This window comes from Macaca nemestrina, chromosome X, assembly GCF_043159975.1.
Source record: "Macaca nemestrina isolate mMacNem1 chromosome X, mMacNem.hap1, whole genome shotgun sequence".
NCBI lineage: Eukaryota > Metazoa > Chordata > Mammalia > Primates > Cercopithecidae > Macaca > Macaca nemestrina.
In genome coordinates, this window is record NC_092145.1 from 116,158,300 (window position 1) to 116,185,859 (window position 27,560).

A 27,560-nucleotide genomic window follows, 5' to 3' on the forward strand; every position below is an offset into this window, starting at 1 on the left:
GATATATTTTAGTTTCTCCTCAATTTTTATAGCATTGTTGGATTTTATGGGCCCCACATGCTTCCATACAACTCTGTTGGCCTTGTTGGAGTTTAATGTTTAAAATTAAAAGGCCCTGTCATATGATATTCTTAGTTATTGTTACTATTATAGCTGGACAAAGATATGCTGGTAAGTTTGTAGCAATTGTGTGTGTGTGTGTGTGTGTGGGCGGTGGGGGGGGCGGGTGTGCAGTGGTTACTGCCCCTCAAAGAAGCAAGCATGTAGCTACCCAATGGGTTCTTCTCACCTGCTGCCCAGATAGAACCGATTTATCAAGACAGAGGGATTGCAATAAAGTTTCATATAATCAGAGCCAGCTAAATAGGAGACCAGAGTTTTATCACTCTCAAATCATTCTCCCTGAAAATTTTGAGACTGAGGTTTTTAAAAGACAGTTTGGCAGGCAGGGGCCTAAGGAATGGGGAATGCTGATTGCTGGTTCAGGGATGAAATCATAGGGAATTGAAGCTGCCGTCTTGCACTGAGTCAATTCCTGGATGGGTGCCACAGACCAGATGAGCCATTTTACCTGTCTGGGTGGTGCCAACTGATCCATCAGAATGCAGAGTCTGGAAATTATCTTGAACACCAGTCTTAGGTTTTATAATAGTAATGTTATCTATGGGAGCAATTGGGGAGGTTAGAAATCTTGTGGTCTCAGGCTGCATGATTCCTAAGCCATAATTTCCAATCTTGTGGCTAATTTATTAGTTTTACAAAGGTGATCTGGTCCTCAAGCAAGGAGCAGGGGTTTGTTTCGGGGAGGCGCTGTTATCATCTTTGTTTCAAATTTAAACTATAAACTCCTCCCAAAGTTAGTTCGGCCTATGTCCAGGAGTGAACAAGAGCAGCTGGGAGGGTAGAAGCAGGATGGAGTCAGTTAGGTCACGTTTCTTTTACTGTCATAATTTTTGCAAAGGCAGTTTCAGGCATACCTCTTTTGCCCTTGTTTTTTCCAGCCCCTTCTCTTTCTCTTGCAGTGGTGGTGACCAGGAAAGGAAGGTTAGCCTTGTGGAGGGCTCTTGAATTTCAATCCACCTCTTCAGCCTCCTTTAGAAATACTAGCAGAAATGAGCCTTATACCCCATAAGATGTTGTTTAAGTGTCTGACTTTGCTATTTAAGGCTCTCTATGGATTGATTTCCACATTAACTGTTCCAAGTTCATGTCCCACTACTGTAGGAAATGCCCCTGTATCTAGCTGGGTCTAGTCCTGGTCCTTCAACATGCTTCAGCATCTTTTCTCTTACTCTGCCCAAATTCAGTGCATGGTTCAAGGTTCACTTTAAGACTCAAATTCCACATGAAGTTTTCTCTGGCATCGACCAGTCCATAGTATACTTCTTTGAATTCCTATAGCCCTAATCTGTATACATAGGGTTGGCTGTTTGCTACAGTGGGTTGCCCAAAAAATAAATCTTAAAAACAGATGGTATGTTTAAGTTGAAGAACTATTGACTATCAGACCCTGTGTTAAATGTTGAATATTTCTTATTCAACATTTAACATGTGGCCCTGCTTCCATGGAACTAAGAAAAACAGTGTTAAAAGTGACATTTGACCCAGGAATGAAGATCAGATAATTAATGTTCATGGAGCAAATATTATGGCCAATAATGTCATAAAAATGGAGATAAATCTGTAAATCTACTTGTGGAAAAAATTATATAAGCTCTTAGGTTGGTTAGTAAGGGAGTCATACTTGGTCCCTTTTTTTTTTGGATGGAGTCTTACTCTGTCACCCAGGCTGGAGTGCAGTGGCGCGATCTCGGCTTACTGCAACCTCCACCTCCCAAGTTCAAGTGATCCTCCTGCCTCAGCCTCCTGAGTAGCTGGGACTACAGGTGCATGCCACCACACCTGTCTAATTTTTATATTTTTGGCAGAGACAGGGTTTCACCATGTTGGCCAGGCTGGGCTCGATCTCCTGTACTTGGTCCCTTTTTATTGGAGCTCTGACTCAGTTCTCTCTAAAAGCTAATACCAAGTCCTTATTCTTGAGAAAACAAAATAATAAATGCTAACAGGCAAGCACAGTCGCAGATATTCTCTCACTTAGTCCTAACCACTGTCTTGTAAAGCAGGTATTATTATTCTCACTTCAGACATGGCAAGCCAGAGGCCTCTGGAGAAGTAAAGTGACTGCTCCAACATCACATGGCCCATAGAGGCAAAGCTGGAAGGTGAATGCCAGGCTTCTGATGCCAGATCTCCTGTCCTATCCTTTATGACCCTATTACTCCCTGGTTCTGCTCTCCATTCCAAATGTTTGATTATTAGATTTAAGGGTATCTAAGCCAGGTAACATGAACAGGGAAAGATCAGCTGACAGTATCTGATTTTTTGAAAATAATCCACAGCTTATGTTCTATTCATTCAATAGATGCTCATTGAACACCTACTATGTGCCAGGCCCTATAGTCCTTACTGTCACAAAGTACAAAGTCTGGTATAAAATGCAAGTATATAAACAGGAAACTATAGTATCATATGCTGATTACAGTGATGGCTATACAGGAATTATGGGTATAGAATGAATGAATCAAGAATAAATCTTGTGAGATTGTTTGTTTCTGTCTGTACCACTGCTGCCCTTTCAAGGAGCACATGTATTATTTTTTAAAAAACATTTTATTCTCTGTTCTAGGCACTTCGCCTGGCCCTGGTGATACAGCTGGGGGTGGGGGAGGGGAAAGGGTAAGTTCCTAAATAGTTAAAGACAGGGTAACCTTCCAGACTTTAATAGAAGATCTCTGCAGGAACAGAATGTTCTGTCTCTGGCAGTCAGAGAAGACTTTAAGAGATGACATTTAGATGATCTTTTATTTATTTCTTGCATTTTTCTGAGCTTGGGCTATTTTAAGGAAATTATAAATACTAGAAACTCAAGAGTTTTGATTTGCAATACCTTACCTAGAGCTGTTCAAAGAGCCATATGGTTCACAAGCTATTTCTGTTCCCATGATTCCGCTGAAACCATTCTCGTCAAGGTCACCAGCCACCTCCATGTTGCCAAATCAGGGGGTCAAGTCTCAAGCCTCGTCTTCATTTGACTTATTAGTAGCCTTTAACACAGTTAGTCATGTGTTCCTTCAAATGCTTCTTTATGTAGTTTCCATGATACTGAACTCTCCTGGTGTTCTTCCCATCTTACCAGCTGCCCCTTTTTAGTCTTGTTTGCTAATTCTACCCCATCTCCCTGATCACGTAACATTGGGATATTTTAAAGCTCAGTCTTGGACTTCTTTTCTGCACTGTCATCATTCATTCTAGCACTGTAGCCTTAAATACCATCCATCAACTGATGTATATCAAATTTTTATATCCAGCCTTGACTTTTTGCTTGAACTTCAGACTCCCATATCTACCTGCTAGTCCACATTTCTACTTGCTTGTCTGAGTGGTATCTTGAATGTAACATGTCCAAAATAGAATTCTGGACTCCTGTGCCTGCCTCCTACCTCCAGAATTCTCATTTAAGTTCTCTCCCACCATTCTGCATCCCAGCACCTAAAACTCCATTCTTCTCGTTGTTCAGACCAAAATACTCGGGGTTGTTAACAACTCATCCCTTTTTCCACACCCTACATCTAATCTATTGGTAAATCCTTTTTGTTCTACCTTCAAGATACACACAGAACTTGATCACTTCCACTGTCTCTACTTCTATTACCCTGGTCTAGGCCACTATCATTTCTTGCCTGGACTATTGCAATATTCCCAGTTCTTTGTATTGTGACCAGAGCGATCCTTTCTATGCCCTGCTCAAAACAAAATCCAGTGTTCTTTAAACCCCTAAGGCACTGGCCCCTGTTTATACTCTTAATCTCATGTCTCAAGTTAGAGGACTCTAGACCTTTCAAACATTAGAATAATGTGGTGTGCTACAAGGTAAAGCCTAACAGGGGAGGTTGTATGACAATCCAGAGTGCAGGAGTGAATGGAGGGGAGAAGGGACTCTCGGTGACTGCAGACTACTGTTTCGTGAAACATGAAGATAGAGGATGGGAGGGAGTGAAGACAGTAATGAAAGCAAGACTAAGGGCTGAAGGAGGCTTTTCTTCCTCTAAGAGGTGAAAGACTTGTCTTTATGAGTCCATTGAAAGGAGGTCATGGAAGGGAGAGGCTAATGCTGTTGATCACTGACTTACCAGGGACACAAGCAAGCCAGTACTGGAAGGAGAGACAGTTAGAGCCCATGTGAATATGGAGATAAAAATTGACTGCAGTCACTTTTGTTTGCTTAGGTGCGTGGCTTTATCCCACCACTTCACTCTGTCTTCTGACCAGAGCCTTCTAAGTATCTTCAGTCTAACCCCTCCCAGCCCTTCTATTATGCCTGCCAGTCAATCCCAGCACCTTCTCCCTTGTTCTGCTCCAGGCTCCTGAACACTGTGGATGTGACACAGCTCCTGAGGGTCACATTGCTTCCTGGATCACTATTCTTCTCTGTCTCCTAATTCCTGCCCTCTTCCCAGGTGCTTTAAACTTATCTACTCTAGGCTAGGTGTGGTGGCTCATGCCTGTAATCCCAGCACATTGGGAGGCCAAGGTGGGTGGATCAACTGAGGCTGGGAGTTCAAGACCAGCCTGGCCAACATGGTGAAACCCCGTCTCTACTAAAAATACACAAAAATTAGCCAGTTGTGGTGGTATGCACCTGTAATCCCAGCTACTTGGGAGGCTGAGGCAGGAGAATCGCTTGAACCCAGGAGGCAGAGGTTGCAGTGAGCCGAGATTGCACCACTGCACTCCAGCCTGGGCAACAGAGTGAGACTCCGTCTCATAAAAATACATAAATAAATAAATTAAATAAATAAATAAATAGTAAAAAAAAAACTTATCTACTCCTGTGACATTTGTTTGATAGGGTCAGAGGCTATGAAACTTTAGAAGCATACATGCTACCTTTGGAATTTAAAAAATGTATTCGATCCATTGCCATGGATCCATGCCAACCGATCCATTATTTACTTAATATCTCTCTGTGAAATGAATCACTTTTGGAAAACTAAAACCTATTTAAAAGGGAAACTTTATATCCTTACCATAAATGAAAACCACACCATTTGATCTAAGTGGAAGGTCATGGTAAGAAAAAAAGAAAACAAAACAGTGTTTTTAGATTTGATGCCTGTAAAATGTTATGAGCCTGAGGCCTGCTTTCTTTTTATAGGCAAGTATTTGGGAGTATAGTCAGTACTACCAAATTAAGACTTACCCTTGCCTTAATCAAAAGGAAGAGGATAGAGCAAGGTGAACATTCTTGCATACCCGCTGAAATAGTCTCCATTACCAACTAGGGTGGCATCCCTGGAAAGAGTGAGGCCCGGGTGTTTGTGTGCACAGTTAGCTCAAGTGTTGGCATGCTGTGGCTTGCTTAATCAGTTTCAGTTTAAGATTGGTTGAAGATCTTCATGTTAAGATATAGCAGTGGCCTCTTTAAAAGTCTTTTGTGCCTGTCGCGGTGGCTTACGCCTGTAATCCCAACACTTTGGGAGGCTGAGGCAGGCGGATTACTTGAGCCTGGCAGTTCGAGACCAGCCTGGCCAACATGGTGAAACCCTGTCTCTACTGAAAATACAAAAAGAGCCAGGCGTGGTGGTGGGCACTTGTAATCCCAGCTACTTGGGAGGCTGAGGCAGGAGGATCGCTTGAACCTGGGAGGCGGAAGTTGCAGTGAGCTGAGATCGCGCCACTGCACTCCAGCCTGGGTGACAAGAGTGAGACTCCGTCTCAAAAAAAAGAGTCTTTTGCCTTCAGACCTTTCCCCTTCCAACCCACCCTGCCCACTCTTAGTGGATCTGCCTTCAGATTTGCTGCCTCATATTGTCCCTGTGTCCCTCGGGAAACTTTAATGGCTCCTTGTTGCCTATTTGATCCAGACACAAGGTTCAATTTGGCAACCAGTGAATCTACCACTCAAGTTTTACGGGCTTCCTATATCTGCAGCAATATGTTAGATGGTGAGGGGACATAGAAAAAGGAAGAAATACACACCATGGTCCTAGAGTTTAAAAAATGTGTCATCTGGTTGAGGAGACAAATCAGACATGAGTATGTGCACATATTATGGTGCATGTACATGACGAAGGGCTGGTGGTCAGGGAAGGTCATGAATCTGCCCATCCCTGGGCTTGGTCATCATATAGCTCATTTGTGGTGTGTGAATCTCATGCTGGCTGGGGTTTTCTTTTTTATTGTGGTAAAATACACAAAGTATAAAAGTTACCATTTTAACCATTTAAATTGTACAATTCAGTGGCATTTAGTACATTCACAATGCTGTGCAGCTGTCCCCACTATTTCAAGAAAATTTTCATCACTTCAAAGGAAACCTGTGCCCAGTAAGCAGTCACTCCCCATTCTTTCTTCCTCCCAGTCCCTGGCAACCACTAATCTGCCTTCTGTCTCTGTGAATTTGCCTATTTTGTATATTTCATATAAATGGAATCATAATACGTGGCCCTTTGTATCTGGCTTTTTTCTCTTAGCATAATGTTTTCAAGGTTCATCCATGTGGTAGCACGTATCGGTGCTTTGTTCCCTTTGAAGGCAGAATAATATTCCATTGTATGGATATACCACGTTTGTTTAACCATTCATCAGCTGATAGACATTTGGGTTGTTTCCACCTTTTGGCTATGGTAAATAATGCTGCTATGAACATTTATGTGTAAGTTTCTTTCTGTGGATGTATGTTTTCAGTTCTCCTGAGAATATACCAAGGAATGCAACTGCTGGATCATATGATGATTCTATGTTTAGCTTAATGAGGAACTGCCAAACTTTTCCACAGCAGCCATACTAGTGTACATCCCCCACCAGCAAGGTGTGACAGTTCCAGTGTCTCCACATCCTCACCAACATTTATTTTCCATTTTTAAAAAATTATAGCCACCCTAGTGAATGTGAAGCATTATCCCATTGTATGTATGTATATATCTATGTATGTATGTATTTTTGAGACAGGGTCTCTGTCGCTTAGGCTGGAGTGCAGTGGTGCGATCATAGCTTCATACCTCACTACAGCCTCAGCCTCATGAGCGCAAGCAATCCTTTCACCTCAGCCTCCCGAGTAGCTGGGACTATAGGCATGCACCGCCATGCCTGGCTAATTTTTGTATTTTATGTAGAGACAAGGTCTCACCATGTTGCTCAGGCTGGTCTCAAACTCCTGGACTCAAGTGATCTGCCTGCCTAAGCCTCCCAAAGTATTGAGATTAAAGGTATGAGCCAGTGTGCCTGGCTTCATTGTACTTTTGTTTTACATTTCCCTAGTGACTAATGGCATTGGACATATTTTCATGTGCTTGTTGGCCATTTGTATATCTTCTTTGGAGAAATGTGTATTCAAGTCCTTTTGTTACACGCCAAAAGAATGAGGGTCATGGTCAACTCAGTATACCACTGGAGGCTATATGAGTAAACAGCAAACTGTTTCTCATAAATGCAGAATGTTGGCAAACTGACAAACTGTGTCTGCCACCCAGAAGGAATGCTGAGGGCAGTCATGCCCCAAGCGCAGTGTTTCTTGTGATTAGGTACATCTGAAGCCTGTTAGTAATAATATGAACCTGTGATCAATTAAGGAGCTGACCAGTCATTACCTCCTCCCTGCTCATTCTACCCAATAAATACAAAGGGCTGTGGAAGCTCAATGGGGGAGCGGCGGGGGTGGGGGGGCTGCCTTTGCTCACTAGAAGCAGAGAGCTCTCTTCTTCCCTGGACTCTTCCTTTAAAACAGTTTCTTTTGTCCTAAGTTTTCATTTCTATGTTTGTTCCCGTTCATTCAGTCTTGTAATGACGGTCTCAAGTACTAACAGTAGTAACTGTCGTAATGATGGTCTTAAGTAGTAACAGTAATAACTGTCATGGTGATGGTCTCAAGTAGTAACCATGGCAGTCTACCACATCCTTTGCCCATTTTTAAATTGAATTGTTTGTGTTTCTGCTGAGTTGTAAGAATTTTTATATATTCTATATAATAGACCCTTATATGATTTCCAAATATTTTCTGTCATTCTCTGGGTTTCTCTGTTTTTTAGAAATGACATCTCACTCTATTGCCCGGGGTGGTCTTGAACTCCTGGGCTCCAGTGATTCTCCCAGCTTAGCCTCTTAAAGTGTTGCTGGGATACAGGCTTGAGCCACCTCATCCAAACTTCATTCTATGGGTTTTTTCACTCTCTTGATAGTATCCTTTGACACACAGTTTTAATTTTGATGAAGTCCAATTTATTTTTCCTTTTGTTGCTTGTGCTTTTGGTGCCACATGTATGAAACCCATTGCCAAATCCAGAGCCATAGTGACTGGCTTCTTTACTAGGGTTGGGAGCTATGGCTTGCCCAAGGCCATGTCCCCACAGTCTCTCACAACTTAGCACCCAATGGATGCTCACCAGATGTTTGTAGAAGGGATGACTATGTAGTGGGATGTGAGCTGGCCCTTGGTGGGGAGAGGGGTTTGTGTAGAGGTATAGCCTGACCAGGGACATGACTTTGAATGGACGTTAAGGTACCTTGTAAGCTGTAAGATGTGGTCTGACCGAAGAGGGGGTACACATGAACAAATTGTGGAATTCTGGGGGATAGGTAGCTGAGTGAGGCCTTCAACGGTGGCAAGGGCTTCTTCCATGTGATTATGGAAACCTAGATCCATGGAGGAAACTTGTGAGTAGTGGAGAAAGTTCCTCGGGGGAGGAAGGCTGGCTGTGACTTCATCTTTATACCATACTCTCTAGAATAGGGCCTGGCCAGTATTAGGCCTTAGTAAATATTCCAGTGGCCTGATGAAGGAGACTTTTAAGATATTTACATGAGAGGCTTTTCATGATATAGTCCTCCTTATATATTCTACTCTAGCTCACCCTCCTTCCAAACTTGACCTTGACTTTCTTTTTTACTAGATTTGCCCCTCTCCCTGGGTGCTGTCAGCTCAGCTGCAGTACATCCCTCATAACCCTGCTTGGAACGTCCTTGCCTCTCCTCTCCTATCTAATTCATCTCATTCCTCCAGGCCCAAGACAGTATCCAGTTATCCACAGAACCTCAACACTACTACTCCAGCACATCAGTGTGTGGCTCTGATCAGCCATACACTTAGCCATACACTTACCAGAGCTTAGGGTCACATGATCTTAGGTTCAGATCTCAGGCTCCAGTAGTTACTGTGTAACTTTGGGTGGGCCAGTCTCCCTCTCTCTGCCTTGGTTTCCTCATTGGAAAAATGGCAGTAATAACACTGATAAAATAGTTTTGTGACAGTGAACTGAGATCATAAATGAGATATAAAACCCTTAGTAAAGCATCCAGCTCATAGTAAGTGGTCAAAAATGGTAGCTGTACTGTTTTCTAGTTGTTTTCTGTATTTGGCTGTTCTCGTGTTGCTACAAAGAAATACGTGAGGCTGGGTAATTTATTTTTTTAAAAAAAAGGCTTAATTGGCTCATGGTTCTGCAGGCTGTACACGAAGTGTGGTGTTGGCATCTGCTTCTGATGAGGGCCTCAGAAAGCTTCCAATCAGGTGGAGGGCAAAGGGAGAGCCAGTATATCACATGGTGAGAGTGGGAGTAAGAGAGAGAAGGGGGAGGTCCCAGACTCTTTTAAACAACCAGATCTCATGTGAACTAACTGAGCGACAACTCATTTATCACTAAGGGGACGGTGTGAAACCATTCATGAGAGATCTGCCCCCACGATCCAATTACCTCCCACCCGGCCCCACCTCCAACACTGAGAATCACATTTCAACATGAGATTTGGAGAGGACAAGCATCCAAACTGTATCATTTTATATATCTAAATCTTGCTTCCTCCACAAGATTGTGGGTTTTTTTCTTCGGGGCAGGGGCTGAGTCTTATGCTTATTTTAACTCGTATATTTGGCACAAAGCTAGGACTATAGTAAGTACTTAAGAAACATTTGTTGGTTTGAGGTGACTTTATGATTACTCGGAGTTACTTGCTTTAGGAGACAGTATATCATTATTAAATTCTATATTATTCCACTATTCATTTTCTGAAAGGCAACTTTTGCTTTGTTTTATGGGGATCTGGGACTGCCTTGTGGTAATCTGATTGTGTGTGTGAGCAAGTGTGTGTGTGTGTGTGTATGTGTGAGAGAGAGAGACAGAGACAGAGAGACAGAGTGGAGGGAATGGTGGAGGTAGTGACAATTGATTCCCTAAGGGGCAGAGCCAGCTATAGCTCACCATCCTAACCACTGCATCTAGCTTTCCTCTCCCAGCCCTAGAGCGGGGCTGTTATCTGCCCAGGGCAGCTGTTATGGCCCTGACTCCCCTGGGGAGGGCTGCTCAGGCCTTCCTCATTCTTCCAGGCTGCCTTTTTCCACAAAAGGAAATGAGGTCTTTTTGACCCTATCAGACTTCTCTGCCAAGGCATCATGTTTTGCAAGAGGCTATTGCCCTGGCTATATACAGTCCTGGGCAATGTGCTAATATTAAAGAGGCAAATTCAGGATAATGGTTACCTCTGGAGAAGGGAGGCAGGGCTATGAGCTCTGAGATAAAGCTTCAGTTATCTCTGAGGTGTTTATTTTTTATGCAGGGCTGTGGGGCATATGAGTGTTCATTTATTATCGTGAACATTATATGATCTTGAATGTGCCGCTTATTTCTATGCATGTATTATCCATAAATATTACCATATTTTTAGGGTATTTTCCAGCCTTATATATGTGTTGTGAAATTTTATGTGTACTTCAGCTACCTGTATTTTTTGCCTGACAGTTTTTGAGATTTGTCTGTTTTTTTGTTTGTTTTTTGAGACAGAGTTTTGATCTTGTTGCCCAGGCTGGAGTGCAATGGCATGATTTTGGCTCACGGCAACCTCTGCCTCCCAGGTTCAAATGATTCTCCTGCCTCAGTCTCCCAAGTAGCTGGGATTGTAGGTGCCCACCACCATGCTCGGGTAATTTTTTATATTTTTAGTAGAGACGGGGTTTCACCATGTTGGCCAGGCTGGTCTTGAACCCCTGACCTCAGATGATCCTCCTGCCTCAGCCTCCCAAAGAGCCGAGATTACAGGCGTGAGCCACTGCGCCCGGCCTAGATTTGTCTATATTGATATATGTAATATGAGACTTTGTATTAATATTCCATTTTATAAAGAGATATATGTATCTTTTCTGCTATGGGTAGACATTTTAGTGGTTTCCTATTTTTCACTTTTGCAAACAGTGCTATAACAAATAGTCTGGTATGCAGTTCCTTGTGCCTAAGAGAAGATACTTGTGTGGGGGTGGACTGGCTAGGCCATAGGACATATATGCCTCTCTCTTTGTTTGTACTGCCACAGCGCTCCTCAGAGCGATTGTCCTGCTTTACCTTCCCACCAGCAGTGCACAAATGTTGATGTTGGCTATGTCCTTGCCAACCCTTGGTAGTTGTATCTGTGATTTCTCCTTTCTCTCCAGATCACCAGAAAAGGTGGGAGATAAGGTTTTGCAATTAAAGGAGAATGTCAGCTCTGAAGAATTTCCTGTTACATTTACTTTAATGAGGAAAAGATTTTGTTCTCTGTTTTGGTGAAAATAATGTTTAGACCTCTGTGGAAAACAGTTACATACACTTTTTATTCTGAAGCAGAGCAGTTTTTTCTTTTCTTTTTTTTCTGTTCGCATTCTTGGCAAACAAGTAGGAAAGACCAATTAGGAAGCTAATGTTCTAAATATTTACTTGCAGTAATAGTCATTTTTTTAATGTTTTATGTAGCATGGAGCATTAGGTTTATGTTTACTGCCTTTCGATGTTTTGAATTGGTTAAAATGAATTAAGAGTGTGACACAACTTTATGGATAAAGATTGATCATAATTATTTGCCACTTTATTTGCATTTTGTGAGGGAAAAATACATGGTAAGAAAATGTGTTGACATTTTACAAACAGGTTAGAAAAGTCATAAAGAGTAATTTTGGCTATTTTATGTTGTCTCTTATGTTCACAGGTGGGAAAGGAGAAGTTTCACAAATCCCAACATTGGGGCTTTTGCAACAATGTTATGATGTTAGTGAGTGATGAAAAGCCTGGAATAGGTGGAGAACCACTTCTGGGACAAAAGATAAAGCCGAAATGTAGCATATATCCTAAAGGAGATGGAAGCGATGTACCATCATGGGTAGCCTTTGATAAACAGGTAAGTCACATGACATTGGGAGGAATGCAATCTTAGAATTTTACAGATGCTAAATAGCTTTGAGAAAGTAGGAGTCTTCAGTGTAAATGTTAAGGCTAATTCTTTTTCTTTTTGCCTTTTCTACTTATTATTGCCTTTATTTTTAGTGTTTTATTTTTAGTGTTTCTCCCCTTGTCTTTATTTGTTTAAATTGACAAACATAATTGTATATATTTGTGGTGTACAACATGATGTCTTGAAATATGTATACACTATGGAATGGCTAAATTGAGCTAATTAACATATGCATTACCTCATGGGCTTCTCTTTGTGATGAAAACACCATCTATTGTCTTACAATTTTCAAGTGTACAATACATTGTTATTAACTATAGTCATTGTGTTATACAATAGATCTCTTAAGCGTATTCCTTCTAAGTGAAATTTTGCTTCTTTTGACTAAGGTTAGTTCTTCTGAAAAGATAAATTCAAAGTATCCTAAACAAAGAAAAATTATTCTCGCTCTGCTCTTTTTTGTCAGGCACATTGGTTGCAGGATGCCACGTGTTTATCTTTCTTGGCTAATGCTTATTAACCTTTCTCTCATCTTCACTGAACAGGATAATCTGTCCTGTTCAGAGTCTGGTCAGATTGTCACTTTTGGTTTTGAGTTGCCATTGACTAAATAATTGTATTTGAGTCTGAACGTGGCTTTACATAGGAATAGAAAAATGCCTTCTCTTCTTTTCTCCATACTAACTAGTAATAAACCATAGTAATGATTCTCCATCCCTAAGGGCTAAAATGTGATATGGCAAGAAGAATAGTGAAAGGAAGCGATGCCATTATTAGACAAGAGCTGGAATTTTTTAATGTATATGTCTATACACATACACACACACACATACATATGGACATATTGGCAGTTAGAAAAGGGAATGTATTTGAATATTTTTTAAAAAGGCTAAGATCAAAGGAAAGAAAAGGCAACCAGCTATATGGATATGCTGTGTTGATCAGACAGCCCTGTATCCCAGCCCGATGTTCTGTTCTCCAGAAAGAACTAGTTATTAGATTATTTAGATCCTGTAAGTGCAAGATAGTTCAGGACTAGATAAAGAATTGAAACCATAGCATGCTAAGTTTGCCAGGTGGTTTTTAGCAGCTTTCAACATGGATTGATTGGCAGTACTTTGATTCTAATTAAAATGTCCTCAAATTTGGTAGAATTGACACATCCCCATGTCATCTGTGATAGGGTAGATCAATTAGAGTGCACTTTTTTTTTTTTGAAGCCAACAGTGATCTAACAGACCACAGGGAGGCTTCCTTCCTGGGAAACCATCTCTCCTTTCAACATGGGCCAATATTCTTTTCTTTTCTTGGATTATTTTCAGTACCTGGCTCAGTGCTGGACCCAGAGCCCAAAAATAATTCTGGACTGACTGACTTGGGTGGATTATGCATAGTTTTCTGTTACTCTCAATCTTATAGGATGTTTACTTTGCATGGGCCAAAGAAAAGATTCTATTTTTACCTCATGTAAAAAAGAGGGTATTGACAATATTTTAAAACTAATCCACTACTGAATAAGTAACATAGGCCACAATGTATTAATATTAAACTATTCTCTTGCATTTCAAGTCAAAAAGTCATTTCATGTTTTTCTCAATATTTAATATATGCCTTTCAAGCCTATTTTGCAGGCCTTTAATTACTTATAAAGTTATGTAGAATATTTCGTGAATCCGGAATAATTTTAGCTTCAGACTACTTGAGAAAATGAAGAGCTTGCTCATTTCAGGTCTAACTAAATGCAACATAATTCTTTCAGTTATTTTGTTGGTCAACTTCTATTAAATATTCATTGAGCTTTAAATGAGACACTAAGACTGAAATATTTACGTGCTCTGATGAGACTGTGAACTACAGACTAGATCCTGGTTAATACCCCAAGCAAATTATAAAGCGCTTTCTACAATAGCGGTTCAACAAAAACAAGTCAACGCCTGTTAATCATTTTTCTTAAAAATGAGACATTTTCGGTGCACCCCGTCCCAGCCGCCCGGTCCAGGCCCCTCACTCTCCTTCGCTGCACCGCCACCGGGCTCTCCGTCCGCGTCCCGCTCGCGCACATCGCGGACCCGCAGCAGCTGCAGCTCTCGCGGCTGAAGGGGCTCAGCCTGGGCTACAAGGAGAACACGCCGCCGGCCCTGAGCGGGACCCGCGTCCTGGCCAGCAAGACCGCGAGGAGGATCTTCCAGGAGCCCGCGGAGCGGAAAACTAAAGCAGCCGCTCCCGGCGTGGAGGATGAGCCGCTGCTGAGAGAAAACCCCTGCCGTTTTGTCATCTTCCCCATCGAGTACCATGATATCTGGCAGATGTATAAGAAGGCGGAAGCTTCCTTCTGGACCGCCGAGGAGGTGGACCCGTCCAAGGACATTTGGCACTGGGAATTCCTGAAGCCCGAGGAGAGATATTTTATATCCCATGTTCTGGTTTTCTTTGCGCAAGTGATGGCATAGTAAATGCAAACTTGGTGGAGCGATGTAGCCAAGAAGTTCAGGTGACAGAAGCCCGCTGTTTCTGTGGCTTCCAAATTGCCATGGAAAACATACATTCTGGAATGTATAGTTTCCTTATTGACACTTACATAAAAGATCCCAAAGAAAGGGAATTTCGCTTCAATGCCATTGAAACGATGCCTTGTGTCAAGAAGAAGGCAGATTGGGCCTTGCACTGGATTGGGGACAAAGCAGCTACCTATGGGGAACGTGTTGTAGTCTTTGCTGCAGCGGAAGGCATCTTTTCTGGTTATTTTGCATCGATATTCTGGCTCAAGAAACGAGGACTGATGCCTGGCCTCACCTTTTCCAATGAACTTATTAGTGGAGATGAGGGTTTACACTGTGATTTTGCTTGCCTGATGTTCAATCACCTGGTACACAAACCATTGGAGGAGAGAATAAGAGAAAGAATTATCAATGCTGTTCGGATAGAACAGGAATTCCTCACTGAGGCCTTGCCTGTGAAGCTCATTGGGATGAATTGCACTCTAATGAAGCAATACATTGAGTTTGTGGCAGACAGACATGCCGGAACTGGGTTTTAGCAAGGTTTTCAGAGTAGAGAACCCATTTGACTTTATGGAGAATATTTCACTGAAAGACGAACTTCTTTGAGAAGAGAGTAAAGGAGTATCAGAGGATGGGAGTGGTGTCGAATCCAACAGAGAATTCTTTTACCTTGGATGCTGACTTCTAAATGAACTGAAGATGTGCCCTTATTTTGCTGATTTTTCTTTCCCATCTCATAAAAAAATCAGCTGAAGTGTTATCAACTAGCCACACCATGAATTGTCCATCATGTTCATTAACAGCATCTTAAAACTGTGTAGCTACCTCACAAACAGTCCTGTTTATTTATAATGCTGGTAGTATCACCTTTTGCCAGCAGGCCTGGCTGGCTGTGACTTACCATAGCAGTGACAATGGCAGTCTTGGCTTTAAAGTGAGGGCTGACCCTCTAGTGAGCTTGGCACAGCAGGATTAAACAATCATTTAACCAGCACAGGCAGTTGAAAGATGCAGCCTCCCTGCTTCAACACAGATTTTAATGTTTACTTAAATATAAAACTGGCACTTTACAAACAAATAAACATTGTTTGTACTCACAAGGCGATAATAGCTTGATTCATTTGGTTTCGACACCAAATACCAAGCATTCTCCTGACCACTAATGGGAGCCAATTCACAATTCACTAAGTGACTAAAGTAAGTTAAACTTGTGTAGACTAAGCATGTAATTTCTAAGTTTTATTTTAGTGAATTAAAATACTTGTTAACCAACTTTAAAGTCAGTCCTGTGTATAGATAGATATTAGTCTATTGGTGCCAGATAGAAGACAGGTCGTGTTTTTAACCTGTGGCTTGGGTAGTGTCCTGGGATTCTCTTCTCTGAGTAAAGTGTTGTGGGATAAAGAAATCTCTCAGGGCAAGGAGCTTCTTAAGTTAAATCACTAGAAATTTAGGCATGATCCGGGCCTTCATATGTGTGAGAAGCCATTTCATTTTATTTCTTACTGTATTTTCCCCAACTTCTAGTTGATAAGAAAAAAATCTTGAAGAGTTTTCATATGTGGGAGCTAAGGCAGTATTGTCAAATTTCAAGTCATCCTTAAACAAAATGACCCACCTAAGATCTTGCTCCTGTTAAGTGGTGAAATCAACTAGAGGTGGTTCCCACAAGTTGTTGTTTATTCTGGTTTTGTTTGTGTGTAAGTAGGTTGTGTGAGTTAATTCATTTATATTTACTATGTCTTTTAAATCAGAAATTTTTTATTATGTATGTCCTTTTAGATTTTGCCTGTAGTTCATACTTTAAAATAATCACCCAGTGTCTTATTCTAGCATTGTCTAAATCTGAGTATTATCTAGGGGAATCTTAAACTTCAGTAGGAAACCATGAGTTATTAATATGGTTTCCATTCAAATAATAAGTTCAGAGGGAAACAGAATTTTTTTTTTTTTTTTTTTTTTTTTTAAGACTGAGTCTTGCTCTGTCGCCCAGGCTGGAGTGCAGTGGCGCGATTTCGGCTCACTGCAACCTCCACCTCCTGGGTTCAAGCAATTCTCCTGTCTCAGCCTCCCGAGTAACTGGGACTGCAGGTATGTGCCACCACACCCGGGTAATTTTTGTATTTTTAGTAGAGACGGAGTTTCACCATATTGGTCAGGCTGGTCTTGAACTCCTGACCTCAGGTGATCCACCCACTTCGGCCTCCCAAAGTGCTGGGATTACAGGCATGATAAACAAATATTCTTTATAGGGCTACTTAGAATTAATCTGCCTTTATGTTTGGGAGAAGAAAGCTGAGACATTGCATGAAAGATGATGAGAGATAAATGTTGATCTTTTGGCTCCATTTGTTAATTGTATTCACTATTTGAACATTGTCCTGTTCTATTGTTAAGTTTTCTTCATCATTTATGGTATAGTCAATTTTTAAATCTCTGTAATATACATTTTTCCATCTTTTAAGTTATTGTTACCTAAAGTTAATCTAGATTATATGGTCCTTATATTTGTACAACATTAAAATGAAGAAAGGCCAAAAAAAAAAAAAAAAGAGATTTTCAACTTGTTGCCAGTTTTTCCAGTAGCTTTTAATCCTAGCAATATATCTAGTATTACGCTCTCAAATAATACAAAGTAAAAATAAAGGCGGTTCTTTGGAAAGTGTATTAAAATTAATATTTATAGTAGATGCTCTTTGTGCCCAGCCAGATCCATGCTGGGGTGGTGCTCCCCAACCCCCAGCTGTGACAAATGCTTTGACAAACAGCTCACACCTGTAACCCTCGCTGGAGCCTTGCTCTTGGCTGATGGGCGTTGCACCTGGGAGGTTACACTGGCCCCTTTCCACCAAGAGGGGGCAGCTAATAACTGATTTATCAAGGGTAAAAAAAAAAACCAGCTTCCTTGCCTGAAGGAGGGATAATTCTTTGCTATGATTCCGGCTCCATAGCCCCTCGTGCATCAGGCCAAGGCTACACTTGACCTGAGAATGCATCCTTGCTTGCACGGCTCATTTCCCTTTCCTTTGCTGCTTCCCTCGCACTCTTACAGGTTTCTCCCAAGAGTCTGCCCTTAATAAATCACATGCACTAAAATCCCTGTTTTCAAGCTCTTCCTCTATGGAACCCAACCTAAGACAACATTCCAGGTTTTAATCCGTAATTCTGAAAGCAACGACCAAAATGCCTTGCTCAAGTAGACTATCACATTACAAGCAGAGAAAAGGCCATTTGCAATCACGAAAAGGAGCCAGTATTTGTTACCCCGCATGGCCCCTGTGGCAGACACTTCTAGCTGTTTATCCTTTGTGCATTCTACCCTTCCTTCTTATGGGCAGAACAGTTTTATACAGGCTGGAATTGTGCCCACTTAAACGTGTTACCTCCCCAGGCTCCTTGCAGCTAGGGCTGGCCGCATGACTCACTTTTGGCCAATGATATATGCATTAAGGTTTATTGGGTGGGGCTCCTGGGAAAGTTACTATTTTTCTAATGAAAACAAGCTCAGCGGGTATGATTTCCTTGCCTTTTGCCCTCCTTTTGTTTTTCCTGTCTGGAACTAGTGTTACCGAACCAAACTGGGTCCATTTACCTGCATGCAAGGGAAAGCCGAATGCCAAAACACAAGGTTTTTTCAGCAAGAAAGGTTTATTGAGTTGATTGGCAAGGAGACAGGAGGAAACGCTCAAACCTGTCTCCTGGAGCTGGGGGCTGGGTCAGGTTTTATAAGCATAGTGTAATGAGGTGTGATCTGATTGCATCTTGCAATGAGGTGATGCTGGGAGGCATAATCTAACTGGATCCTGCTATGGGGTGACACCAGAGCGTGATCTCTTTGGTTCCTGGATCCTGCCATATGGGGTCCATTTCTTAATTCAGTCCCTGTTCCTTGGTCCAAGCACTTAGATTTCACCTGTGCACACTTGGTTCAACTGGTCATGCTCGGGTTGTATGACCTTCGACCCTGGGGTCCACGGCAACTGAAAAACAACTCACGATTTTGTTATATAAAAGTTGAACTAGATTAGTCTGGTGCGGTTACACTAGGACATAATTCCTAGGGCACAGCAGCCATCTTGTGAGCATGACAGAGATAAAAGAAACCTAGGTCCTTGCTGGCATCATGGAGCCACTGTTTAAGGCAGAGGCTGCCTCTCTTCGGACTTGTAGTTATATGAGAAAAATCAAGCCATATTTCAGAGATTCTCAACCTAGCAAGGTATTTGGAAATATGTGGAGGTGTTTTGGGTTGTCACAATGATCAGGAGCAGGGCCGAACTAGGGTAAGGCAAGTGAGGCACTTGCCTTCGGTGCAACATTTAAGGGGTACTCCCACACTCAGCAATTAAGCTAGGTAATATTTTATTATTATCTAGTTATTATTAAGCTAGTATAATGTTTAAAAAAATCAAATTAATGCCAGAAATTCATGATGAACAAAATGCCAACATTTTAATTAAAGACAAGATCAGTTACTGTGCCATGGAAGTTATACTGGAGCCTGAGGCAAAAGGAAAAATCAGTAACACTGATCCAATCTTTATTAAAAATTTGGCATTTTGATATTTTGTTCCTCCTGGATATTTTGCATTATTTTTGTTTTATTTTATTTTATTTTATTTTTTGAGGTGGAATCTTGCTCTGTTGCCCAGGCTGGAGTGCAGTGGCACGATCTTGGTTCACTGCAACCTCCGCCTCCCAGGTTCAAGTGATTCTCCTGTCTCAGCCTCCCGAGTAGCTGGGACTTCAGGCGCCCACCACCACACCCAGCTAATTTTTGTATTTTTAGTAGAGACGGAGTTTCGCTATGTTGGCCAGGCTGGTCTTGAACTCCTGAACTCAGGTAATCCACCCCCCTCAGCCTCCGAAAGTGCTGGGATTACATTAATTTTCCTGGCTTGCATTAATTTTGATGTTTTAAATCACCTCACCCTAGGGCCAGCCCTGATCAGGAGGTGCTGCTACCATTGAGTATCCAGGGGCCAAGTGTATATTTTATATCCTGCAATGTGGGGAAGGCAACCCTACATTGGGGAAGCATTGTTCTACCTCAAATGCCAATACTGTTTCCATTGAGAAACACAGTGTGTGTACTACTTGCTTAAAACCCCTAGCATCGGGAGAATTTCTAAAAGCAGGCAAGAGAATTTTGCTTAATACTGCATCCACCCTTCAAAGACTTAGTTATTTCATTGAATTCATTTAAATAAAAGCAGACTATGGTGGGACCAAGACAAAAACAAGACTACTCCATAATCATAACTGTCTGAACACAGAACACGAACACCGTCCAAGTCACAAAATGTGTCACTCACACCAGTTATTTCCAGTCATCATCCCAGTACCTCCATGAGTAAGAAGCAAATGTTGATGGTTGTCCTCACCGTATAAATGAAGAATCATTCTCAAGGAGAAATGGAGCAGGAACCATAGTCTGAGACTGGGTGTTGGTGGCACTGATTCTGGTTCTGGTCCCGCCATTAACTATACGTGTGATTGTGCCTTAGTCACTTTACCTCTCCGAGCCTCAGTTTCCTTAACTATAATGCAAGACTTGGCTAGCTGATCTGTAAGGCCCTTTTACCTCTGGCAATTTATGTCTAAGACTTGACTAAAGTCAAATTCAGCTTGTTTATCCTAGAACTGAGCCCAGACCCTGGATCTCATGGTCTAGGACTCTCTAATTACATCAGGCACCCACTACTTCATTATTAATTGAAATTTGGCATTTAGCAGTTTATGCTACACTGTGGTGGCTGTATAAGATCTATAGTTAGCTGCTTTTATAAAACGTTGGAATATTTAGAAATATACAAATGACTGAATGTTTTTATATGACTTTCGTCTGGATGTTAAGCCCCATTTACATAGACTCTACAATTTTGCTCTCATTTTTCATTTGTCAACAGCTCCTAGTTAGCCTAATTTGTTTGCTATTTCACAAATGACTCAATTATAGTAAGTGGCAAGATAAAAGTTGATCTTATGGGATATGCATACATTTAAAAATATTATTTCTTTTTTTCCATCTATTGTAAACATAATGATTATAATCAAAACTACTGACCGCACAATTGGAATTTTAATCACTTACATTAATTGACATCAAGTTTGTAATGAGCTGATTATTTATGTAGCACTGTGTGACTCTATGATTTGAACAATATAAAAATAGATTTTTAAAATATAATTTGGTCCCTTGGGTCATCTTGATTTTTTTTTTTTTTGGATTAAACAAGCTAGTTTATTATTCATTTGCAGCAAGGGAAAAACACACCCTAAGCAACTGTGGGATGTCTAATGAAGCAGGTGTTAGAAAAGGCTTATTATAGGATTTGGGCTTGTGTTAAGTAATTGTGGGGAGTGATTAAGGAAGCAGGGCTTTGCTCGGGATTGGGTGCTATCAGGAAGTAGGGGTACTTCTACAACTGGGTATCTTAATAAATCTCATTATAGAGAGAACAGACTAGAGTGAGTCTATACCTATAATTGGGAGAGAAGCAGCTGTCACTTCTGTGAGCCAGGAGAGGGGGGTGTTTGACATTTTGTGGCTGGACAAGGTTCATTTTCTGTCTGTGTTTAGATGTGACTGTGGAGTGGTCTTGGTTTTGTCTTGATCCATCACGGTCACAGAGTAGCCTTGTCTGATGTTGGTGGTCTCTGAAATTATTCTTGTTCAGCAGGAGAACACCAAGGCCTAGCTGTGGGTGCCAGGCCAGCTTGTAGCAGCACGAAGACCAGCTGATGGTATAGGCCAACTCCTGGATGTCAGGGGCTACTTTTCTCTTTCTTACCCAGTACTAGCTAGAATTTTTAATTTTCCTGCAGGGAGATTAAAGAATGATCAGGTACATTACAATTTCACTTGGTTAACAAAGAATAATACGTAAATACAGATTCTCGAAGTTTTGCCTAAAGCCAGTTAGGAATGTTATAAAATATAATCAGTATATATAAAAATAAAATATAATTAAGCTTTTAAAAAAAAACTGGAAAATGCATTTAAACCTTTAAACCATACCTGAAATTTCAAATGGAAATCTTTCCATAGGTTTATATAATTTTTAGATTATCTGACTCCTGCTATTAGCATGTCATAAAAGACACCAACATGTATAATTATAAGACAATGTAATTGTAATACATTGCCATTTTAATCCCATGTTTTACATCACAATTACACAGATCTTCAGCTATTCAGTTTTAGAGAAGAAATAAAAAATCTTGCCTGAAATCAACCATGTCATGCCCCAAATTCTCAACTATGCATTCTGCATTTGTCACTAAGAATAAAACACTTAGTCTTTAAATTTATATTAAAGTGATAAAGTGGCTGGGCGCGGTGGCTCACGCCTGTAATCCCAGCACTTTGGGAGGCCGAGGCGGGCGGATCACAAGGTCAGGAGATCGAGACCACGGTGAAACCCCGTCTCTACTAAAAATACAAAAAATTAGCCGGGCGCGGTTGTGGGCGCCTGTAGTCCCAGCTACTCGGGAGGCTGAGGCAGGAGAATGGCGTGAACCCGGGAGGCGGAGCTTGCAGTGAGCCGAGATCGCGCCACTGCACTCCAGCCTGGGCTGGGCGACAGAGCGAGACTCCGTCTCAAAAAAAAAAAAATAAAGTGATAAAGTTTCCAAATTCATTATATTATGTGGGTTTCTTTAATCTTCTTTTGAAATTCAAAAGGCACTTAATAAAAATAATCCCCAAGTCTGGAATAAATGTTTTTGGAATAAAAAGAATGAGAATCATAAATGAACCTTTTACTAAAGAAGACAGTTCTTCCTCCCCTCTTTTCTAAAACCTAGAATGTAGCTATTTGACAACATTTTAAGGCCCTTCCCTCAGGCCAAAACTTTTTATCAGTAACTAGGCCTGTGGCTTATTCTGATTAGTCCAAAGTTAAAATTGTCTTTTTGAACTTAAACTTTTGTAGATACCACTACATCCCCATTAGAATGGCTATAATTTTAAGACTCTTACCACTCACTAAGTGTTGGTGAGCCTGTGGAGAAACTAGAACCTTCATACATTCCTGCTAGGAATGTAAAATGGTGCTGCCATTTTGAAAGACAGTTTGACAGTTTCTTAAACATATACTTGCTGCATGACCCAGTAATTCTACTCCTACGTATCCATCTAAAAGAAATTAAAACATGTTCACACAAAATCTTGTGTGTGAATGTTTATAGCATCATTATTCATAGTAGCCCCCAAACAGGGAACAACCCAAATGTCCCTTAAGTAATAATGGATAAACAAAATATGGTATATCCACATAATGAAAACTATTCAGCAACAAAGAAACCTAATGATATATGTTACAACATGGGCAAACCTCAAAAACATTACACTAAGTAAAAGAAACCAGACACAGAAGACTTCCTATTATATGATTCCATATATGTAAAATCCTAGAAAAGGCAAATACTTAGGAGAAAGCAGATCAGCAGTTGGCTGGGGCTGATGGTGGGAGAGGGGACTTTTGTGGGGGGGGTGATAGAAATGTTCTAAACTGGATTGTGGTGATGATTACACAGCTCTGTAAATTTACATAAAACCGTTGAACTGTATGCTTAAAAGTAGTCAATTTTATGGTGTATAAATTACAGCTTAAAATATTACTTTGTTTGGGTTGCCATTGTAACTGTCCAACTGGTTCACCATGCCTGCTGCCTAGACTGAGCCGATTTATCAAGATAGGGGAATTGCAATAGAGAAAGAGTTATTCACACAGAGCTGGCTGTTCGGGAGACCAGAGTTTTAATATTACTCAAATCAGTCTCCCACAAACCTCAGGAATCGAGATTTTTAAGTATAATTTGGTCAGGGTGGAGCGGGGAGGGGGTGGGTTGGAAAGTGGGGAGTGCTGATTGGTCAGGTTGGAAATCATAGGGAGTTGAAGCTGTCCTCTTGCACTGAGTTGTTCCTGGGTGGGGGCCACAAGACCAGATGAGCCAGTTTATCAATCTGGGTGGTGCCAACTGATCCATCGAAAACAGGGTCTGCAAAGTACCTCAAGCACTGATGTTAGTTTTTTTTTTTTTTTTTTTGACAGAGTCTCACTCTATCGCTCATGCTGGAGGGCAGTGGCGCGATCTCGGCTCACTGCAATCTCCAACTCCCAGGTTCAAGCGATTCTCCTGCCTCAACCTCCCAAGTAGCTGGGACTACAGGCTTGTGCCACCACACCCGGCTAATTTTGTGTATTTTCAGTATAGACGGGGTTTCGGTGTGTTGGCCAGGATGGTCTCGATCTCCTGACCTTGTGATCCGCCTGCCTCGGCCTCCCAAAGTGCTGGGATTATAGGTGTGAGCCACCGCACCTGGTGATGTTAGGTTTTATAATAATGATCTTATTTATCCCCAGGAGCAATTTGGGGAGGTTTAGAATCTTGCCGCCTCCAGCTATGTGACTTGTAAACCATAATTTATAATCTTGTGGCTAATTTGTTAGTTCTGCAAAGGCAGTCTAGTCCCTAGGCAGGAAAGGAGTTGTTTTGGGAAAGGGCTAGTATGTCTTTGTTTCAAAGCTAAACTATACACTAAGTTTCTCCTGAAGTTAGTTCGACCTATACCTCAGATTGAACAAGGACAGCTTGGAGGTTAGAAGCAAGATGGAGTTGGTTAGGTCAGAGCTCTTTCACTGTAATAATTTTCTCAATTATGATTTTTGTAAAGGCAGTTTCACCATAACTAAATACTACAGACTGGATGGCTTAAACAGAAATTTGTTTTCTCACAGTTCTGGAGGCTGGAAGTCCAAGGTCAAGGTGCTGGCAGGGTTGGTTTCTCCTGAGACCTCTCTCCTTGTCTTACAGATGACTACCCTCTTGCTGCCTCATCCTCTGTGCACACTAATTATAGTTATTTTGAACATAAAATCCTTGTCATTTGTAAGATTTTAGTTCACAAATTAGGAAGAAACTGATAGTTACTATTTGACTTGTTGACTTAAATTTTAGGCTGATTTATATTTTGTTCTGAATTTTTAATCTATAGAAGTCATGGTTATTTATGTATTTTCCCCCTCTGAATTCAAACCAGCTACAAGCTTATTTGAAATATTAAAAAAAAAAAAATTCTTTACCTTCCTTTATTTTGCATTAGCAGGACTCTGCCCTATGGTAAACTCACTTTTTGTAACACTGATAGTGGGTGATAGCACAAATGCCATAGACCATATAATCTAGCTGTATTCTTAATACAATTTTTTTGGAGTAATTTTGGACTCACAAAAAGTCACAAAAATGGTACAGAGAGTTCCTGAATACCCTTTTCACAGCTTTCCCCGATGATAACATCTTATATAACCATAATGCCTTATCAAAACCAGGATTTTACCTTCTGCAACATGGTAAAACAAGAACAAAAATGCAGGAAATCAGCATTGGCATTGTGAACCCCAAAGTATCTGAGATGGGTCTCAATCAATTTAGAAAGTTTATTTTGCCAAGGTTAAGGATGTGCCTGTGACACAGCCTGAGGAGGCCCTGATGACATGTGCCCAAGGTGGTCGGGGTACAGCTTGCTTTCATACATTTTAGTGAGACATAATACATCAATCAATATATGTAAGATATACATTGGTTTGATCTGGAAAGGCAGGCCAACACAAAGCTGGGGAGAGGCTTCCAAGTCACAGGCAGATCGAAAGATTTTCTGATTTGCCATTGGTTGAAGGAGTTATTATCAATATAAAGGAATGTCTGAGTTATGATAAGGGCTTGTGGAGACCAAGGTTTTATCATGCAGATGAAGCCCCCAGGAAGCAGGCTTCAGATGGAATAGACTGTAAATGTTTCTTATCAGACTTAAGGTCTGCGTTGATGATAATGCTGGTCAATTTTTCCTGAATTCCAAAAGGGATGTGGGTATAATAAGGAATATCTGGCTCCCCCTTCCCAGCATGGCCTGAAACTAGTTTTTCAGGCTAACTTTGGAATGTCCTTGGCCTAGAGGAGGGATCTGTTCAGATGACTGGGGGGCTTAGAATTTTATTTTTGGTTTACAGTATAATACTATTAACTAAACTGCAAACCTTATTTGGATTTCACCAGTTTTTAGATGCACTAACTTTTCCCCCCTTAGTTTAATAGTTCTATGGCATCTTATCCCATATATAGATTCATGTAACCACCATCATGTTCAGGATACAGAATAACTGTATTCTTTAGGATTTTGCTGTTTGAGTCCTCATTTATTGAGGTAAACTTCATTTTAATTCTTAAAATCAATTTTATTGAGGTATAATTTATATGTAATAAATGAGTCTTTTTTTTTTTTTTTTTTTTTTGTAAGACAGAGTCTCGCTCTGTTGCCCAGGCTGGAGTGCAATGGCACGGTCTCTGCTCACTGCAACCTCTCCCTGCTGGGTTCCTGCGATTCTCCTGCCTCAACCTCCCAAGTAGCTGGGATTACAGGTGCCCGCCAGCACTCCTGGCTAATTTTTGTATTTTTAGTAGAGACGGGGTTTCACCATGTTGGCCAGGCTGGTCTTGAACTGCTGACCTCAGGTGATCCGCCCACCTCAGCCTCCCAAAGCACTGGGATTACAGGCATGACCCACCATGTCTGGCCAAAATGAGCCTATTTTAAGTATACAATTCCATTAGTTGTGACAAATGTATGCATCTGTGTAACCACCACCCCAGACACCATCTAGAATGTCTCTGTTGCCTCAGGAGGTTCCCTTATTCCCCCATTTTGTTTAGCCCTTTCCCATTGTTCTGACTTCTATCACCATAGCTTAGTCTTTCATGTTCTTGGATTTCAGATAACCGGGATCTTATGGTGCGTCTGCCCTGGAGTCTAGCTTACTGTTTGAGATTTAAGATTTGAGGCATAGCTTTGACAATGTGTATATAAACAAAGTGTAGCAAATTCATGTAATAATCTACTATACCAGATTTCTGGGCATTTGACAGTCCTTTTTAGTCCTCTGGTTTTATAACCCTTTACTTTAAAACATTCTGGTTCCACTTTTTCAAATTACTCTCTAACCTCCTTCAGGGGTTTTAAAATACTTTAAGATGTTAATAACGCCACATTATTCAAAGGTATGAAGAAATGCTTATCTCCATTCTTTTTTCAATGTTGTCCCATTTCCTTTTCTTTTATTCTATCTCTCTCAATTTTCTTGTCCCTTCCCCTTCTGGTTTTTATTTTTATTTTTATTTTATTTTTTACCTTTTTTCTATTTTCTTTTCTCTTTTATTGGACTTCTTCTATCTCTTCATCCTCATTCTCTTTACTTTCATCAATTTTTATTCATCTTCTATTGTGAGTGCCCTATTTAGCTTTCTTCCCTTCCTTACTTTGTCTTCTCCTGTTTCTGGCCTTGCAGTTGCTGACTTCTCTTCTTAGGAGAGTATCATCATTGTTGTCATCATCATCATCGTCATAGATTTTTTTTTTTTTGAGATGGAGTCTCGCTCTGTCGCCCAGGCTGGAGTGCAGTGACGTGGTCTCAGCTCACTGCAACCTCCACCTCTCGGTTTCAAGTGATTCTTCTGCCTCAGCTTCCTGAGTAGATGGGATTACAGGTGCGCGCCACTACGCCCAGCTAATTTTTGTATTTTTTTTTTTTTTTTAGTAGAGATGGGGTTTCACTATGTTGGTCAGGCTGGTCTGGAACTCCTGACCTCGTGATCCACCTGCCTCAGCCTCCCAAAGTGCTGGGATTACAGGCGAGAGCCACCGTGCGCAGCCCATCATTGATATTATTACTAGGGCCCTTCCCCTTCCCCTTTCCCCTAGGGCTGGACCCAGGGTATATGTGTCTCTTCAAATGGAGTGTTGTCTGA

The 27,560-nt window shown here is 41.1% G+C and overlaps 1 protein-coding gene and 1 pseudogene across 1 annotated transcript in view; both read left to right on the plus strand.

The window, feature by feature from the left end:
- LOC105463430 (EF-hand domain containing 2) overlaps window positions 1-27,560 on the plus strand; it is a 197,036-nt gene that overhangs the window by 18,591 nt on the left and 150,885 nt on the right. Inside the window, exon 2 of the mRNA XM_071089226.1 lies at window positions 12,010-12,198. Coding sequence (XP_070945327.1) covers window positions 12,010-12,198 — 189 coding nt within the window. The remainder of the gene's footprint in view (window positions 1-12,009; window positions 12,199-27,560) is intronic.
- Window positions 14,462-16,677, plus strand: LOC105464060 (ribonucleoside-diphosphate reductase subunit M2 pseudogene; annotated as a pseudogene).